Source organism: Dermacentor silvarum, chromosome 6, assembly GCF_013339745.2.
Source record: "Dermacentor silvarum isolate Dsil-2018 chromosome 6, BIME_Dsil_1.4, whole genome shotgun sequence".
Lineage (NCBI taxonomy): Eukaryota > Metazoa > Arthropoda > Arachnida > Ixodida > Ixodidae > Dermacentor > Dermacentor silvarum.
Window position 1 is genome coordinate 48,938,190 of NC_051159.1, and position 5,483 is coordinate 48,943,672.

Genomic DNA, 5,483 nt, shown 5'->3' on the forward strand with positions numbered 1-5,483 from the left:
TCTTCGCTAAATGCACAGGTATCGCAGCGCGATACCGTGAATCGATGAGGTTGACGTCGTTCAGAAGATCCCGTGGGGTTTCGGCACCATGTGAGTGGACCTCAAGGTGCGCCGGCTACCATGCTGTCTTGATGAAACAGAGACGGCACATCTGAAACGCGTAGTCTTCTCTTAATGAAACAGCGAGTATGAAAAGAATGTTTTCATACCCTCGAGCGAGCGGAGCTCATGAGGCGCAAAACGATGATGATGAACAGTCGTCGGCTAGACGTATGAAAGACGAAGTTCCAACACCCAGCATTTTATTACGCGTGGACACGACGACCCGCTAGTCGAAAAGGTTGCAAGACTGTTAATAGAAAAACACTGGCTTCATGAACTGCCACTCACCTCTTGATAGGCGTAAGACATACAGGCGCCGTGGAGATAGAGCTCGCTAAACGGTCACCTGGAGCTGACAAACGTTCACGCGGGAACTGATGAGTGCATAAAGCCTGGGATACATGGAGCGAACTTTCACGGCGAACACCACGCGGCGAAAAAGGACCCGCTGGCACGACGGTGAATGTTCGCTGCGTTGCAATACATGAAGCGAACAGCGGGCGGCCGCCGCCCGCCGTTCGTCCTGTTGGCGCCAGTGTTATCAGACTGGGCACATGCGTTGAAGTAAACAAGTAAATAAATATAAACGCTTTTCAAGGTGTCATATGCCGCTTTTATAATTGGAAAAATGCGTATAAACAGTAATATCAAACGTTTCAGTATTTTTATCGCGTTTTAACTTTCTTTTGCGTAATGCAATGCAGAGATGGCGTGTTCATTGTTTTATCAGCCAACATTGTGCAGTGTGGTTGTCGTTGTTCATCGAAGCTTGCAAAAAGCGTGTGTTGTACTGGTTGTGCTTGGGAGACGGGCGTCAGGTTAGTGTTGCTTTGCCATTCTGCTGTTGCGCAAGTGTGAAGAGCCCACGGCGTCAGGTTGTCCGTACTACCAGCTTCGAAGTACACGCCGCTGCGTTCAGCGTCACTATGGGTGTCATCCGGCGCCTTCTGCTTCTCAAAAAGAAGCTGCTGCTTCTCAAATTGCGCGAGCTCGAGGAGAAGAAGAGAAAGAGAAAGCTATGGGTACACCCTGTATGGCAACAACGGAGGAACCAAGTAGAATATCACACTGCGGTGGGTAACGCTCAGTTAGCTCAATAATTATCACCTTATAATAGCTGTTCACAACGCTCCTACCATGTAATAACGGTGTTACACGGTCACTCTCGATCGCAATCAAGCCCGATCCGGATCGAATTTTTCGACCGCGATTGAGAAATTCGATCCGGATCGGGCTTGATCGCAATCGAAAGTGCGCCGTGTGACAGCCGTATACTGTCAGCGGTGCTTCTATCAGCGACTAGTTGCCAATCACACCTTTTCAACAGTACACGTCTTATATCTGGTGAAGCGCTGCAAGCAATATACGTATTGCTGTGAGTTCTGGGTCGCATATGGACAGAATTGATCATCCATTGAGATGCGCAAACTGCACCAAATTCAATCATCGCGTTGCACCCCGCACGAAGTTTTTCACGCGGCTGGCAGCTTGTATCCCAAACAGACGCTGCATACACAGTGAATACACTGCATACACTCAACTTCCCTTCGGTAATACCAGTTTTTCTCGAGTGCTGGCGCTATTTGACGAAAAAAGTTGTCGCAGTTTCACCTGAAAGGCGAAGCATCAATTGCGATAGCAAATTTGTTGAGAGCTATACGGAGTAATGATAGCAGTTTTATCAGCTGTATAAACTTGGACATGCAGCAGAACCGGCCACACGCAGAACTTGCCGACGCCGTCAGCGTTTTGCCCGCGTTCGCACAAAATGCGTGCGGCGTTGGTGACTGTTGCCGGAGCCTCTGATATAAATAGGCACTTGGTGCCGCAGCTAAACGTCGCCTCCCTTCCCTCCCCCTCCCCCCGACGGCCTTTCGCGCGTCGGAAGAAGGCGCGTTTGCTCTACATATATGGAGATTGTGAAGGAGGAAAGAGACGCCTACTTCTGCAGCCCTTAAGGGAGCACGGCGCAGAACGCGCGTTTGTTCTCCGCTGTGGGTTCACTCCCCGTGAAAGCGCGCGTCCCTCGCCCCCTTTCACTCGCACATACAGCGTTCGGCGGCGCGCGGCGACGATTTCATCTCCATTGACGTCATACGGAACCTCACGGCGACGGCGACGGCAACGGCGACGCCGACGGCAGAAATCTGCTTTGGAGTGTCCATATAATTGCTATCGCAATAAAATTAAATGATTCGAGAGATTGGGTTCCTTTTTCGCAATCTGGATCAGAGGTGATTACCGCAATTTGAAACCAATAAGCCCTAGCAAATCGGACCCAAGTATACCTAACCTTGCAAAAAGCGAGAAAACAGTGCATTCATCGAGGTTCACTAATTAAATGCGACACAAATACTGCATTGCATGTAAAGAAATGTGTGTGAAAGAGGTCAGTTCAAGATATTTTTTTACTGCAGTTCCAGGTTTTGAGTAAGGACCCACCAATGTTCTTCAAGTATTATAGGATGTCGCCAGACAAGTTCGATTTCCTGCACCGGTTCGTCATGAACGACCTCATCAGGCAGTTTTTGTGCCGAGAACCACTCTGCTCAGAAGAGAGGTTGGCCATTACCATCAGGTGTAGCAAGGCATTAAAACAATGTTTATTATATCTCAGTTACCTCCACGTTTATGTGAAAACCCACTTTTTCATGCAGGTACCTCTCTTCAGGAATGGCCATAAAGCAAGTCGCAATGGTTTTTCGAGTGGCACCTGCGACTTGTCGGCTGGTCATTCATGAGACTTGCAGAGTATTGCGGAATCGACTAAAGCCACTTTATCTGCCTGTGAGTATATGCTATACAAGCTATTACGAACAAACATATCAACAGCTGGACTTGTGTGGTATTATGGGCCTAATTAATGTAATTGATGGGGTGCAGCGCATTTAGGCAACACTGGGGAGTATCGGTGACGACAAAGTGGAGGACGTGGCTACAACAAACTGAAGTGAAATGCACGAGTCGCCAACTAAATGTGCTGTAAACCTTGACATGTGCACGTCTCTTTCCGTGACACAGGTGCCAGGACTTGCGCTCTGGCAGGAAGTGGCAGAAGGCTTTGCGAAGCGTTGGAATTTTCCAAACTGCCTTGGAGCAGTAGATGGCAAACACATACAGATAAAGGCACCTCCAAACTCTGGTAGCAATTACTACAACTACAAGGTATCTATATCATGCATGAGGGTTATTCTGGTCAGATGTGACGACGCTGTTCTGCTTTTCTTTTTCAGGGAACATTCTCCATTGTGTTGATGGCAGTGGCTGACGACAGCTACAAGTTCGTTATGGTAGTTGTCGGGGCTCCAGGCCGGCACAGTGATGGGGGTGTGTTTAAGGCAACGTCATTCGGCAAGGGCCTTATGAAAAATTGCCTAAACTTGCCAGCCCCAGCACGCCTCCCGAAGAGCAACAAGGTGGCACCTCACGTATTTGTGGGCGATGAAGCATTTCAACTGAGGCAGGATTTTATGCGGCCCTACCCTGGAAAAGGACTGCAGCCAAGCCAAAAAGTATTTAACTATAGGCTAAACAGAGCAAGGTAACATGAAAATAATTACTTTGGTTGCAATGTTGAGCTTGTGTTTGAAATGAAACAGCCATGCTTGTTATTATTTATATGGCTGGACAGCCTGCGACTAGCAGATTATTAACCTGCTAAGTGTTTTTGTTCCAGGCGCATTGTCGAAAATGCCTTTGGGATTCTCGTGGCACGATGGAGAGTACTTCTTGGCCGCCTCAACCTCCTGCCAAGCAACGCAACACATGTTGCGGTGGCCTGCTGTGCGCTGCATAACTTTTTGTGCTCAACGAGCAAAGCTACATATTCCCCACCTGGATATGTAGACGGGGAAGACTGTTATGGAAATGTGAATCCAGGCCAGTGGAGGAAAGAGGCTCAGGTCAATGAGCTGTGCGACTTGGAAGGAACTTCGTCAAGAAATTACACAGTGGATGCAGCACAGAAGGTGCTGTGCCATGGCAGTGGGCACATACTCACCTTCCGACCCCATGCAATGCGTAATTTCGCCTGTACAAAAGTCTTATTGTGCTTTAATTTTTATAACTGATGTACTTTACGTGTGAGAACTCCGCCATACGTTGGGCAGCTCTGTTGCAGGAGATACCGGCTGTGCCAGAAACATTGGCTATAAGTGTGCAACATGACAAGGTAGCAGAACAAACCAGGTGTGAAAACTTTATTTTCAACTGTAGTCGTGCATGTTCAGCAACTGTAGTATTTCAACTTGTAATTCTGACTGCTGTCGTTTAGGGAAATTTCTCAATCTATGCGCGACTAGCTGCCCAAATACGGCAGGCTCATCTTCATCTTTTTTAAGGATGTTGTCTACACTTAAAATTTCTTCATCAAGTCTCTGTCGCTTTTTTTTCACCTTGACTGCTGGTGTTTTCTTTGGAGTAACACTACAGCATACTTCAACTGGCGTCTCTTCATCAGTCGTGCTGGAAGTCCCAGGCACAGGCGACTCACTGCCATGGGATCCAGATTCGTCTTGTGTGCCTGCAAGAAAAGCATTTTATTTAAAAAGCAGCTAAATTGAAGCGTTGTTCCTTTCCTCTAAGGAACTGCTCAGGCGTACAAATATGTACATCAATACTATGTAACATGTGACGACATGCAAACCCTGAGCAAGTTTGGTTTTATATGCACTGTAATTTGATATACTTTTGAAGTGATAAATAAATGTGATGTCTTACATTCGACTTGGCGACACATGCTCATCAGGTGGGCTTCTGCATTCTCTGGCTCAGCTTGCGGGAGATTGCATGTAGTGCTGGAAAAGTATTTAATGCTGCTGCTTAGCAACCTATTTATTACAGTGTACACAAACACTGTCTCGTGCCTCCTGTGGAAATGTCACATGAAGATAAATGTCGTAATAACGCTTACAAGCCCATCAACATTTAAATGATATATAGTAGAACCAACTTCCCCCTCATAAAATTCTGAACTTGACGCTCACCTGCCGACATCGACTAAATCCTTTAAAAACAGGAGCAGTTTAAAATAAGGCCAGCGGACTTCTTTTCCATCGCTAGCACCCGAACCACTTGGCGCACCTGTTTTCCAGGTGCGGTGTTTCTTGGAGAACGTGTCTCTCAAGCTCTTCCAACGAGCTTGGGCAGTGGAGCCTCATATATGAAAATATGCCACTGTCAAAACACAGGAAGGTCAAATATGTACGCAAGAGATGCATGTCACGTACAAGCAAACTGTGTATGTGCAGAAGGGAGTGTTCGAACAACATCTAGGTGCTATGGCACAGTATGAACATATTATGATCTGATGCAAGTTTTAAGCACCAGTAATTAGTCAGTGGCCTTGGCCTTTCCGATTACATGAGTGCCTGTACCCTGTT

At 47.1% G+C, this 5,483-nt stretch overlaps 1 protein-coding gene across 1 annotated transcript; it reads left to right on the plus strand.

Annotated features, from left to right (window-relative positions):
• The first annotated feature begins 1,028 nt into the window (after nt 1-1,028).
• LOC125946293 (uncharacterized) lies at nt 1,029-3,647 on the plus strand. Its single transcript, XM_049669002.1, has 3 exons — nt 1,029-1,124; nt 3,124-3,267; nt 3,336-3,647. Exons 1-3 carry the CDS (start codon nt 1,029-1,031, stop codon nt 3,645-3,647), a joined length of 552 nt encoding a protein of 183 aa, XP_049524959.1.
• The last annotated feature ends 1,836 nt before the right edge of the window (nt 3,648-5,483 follow it).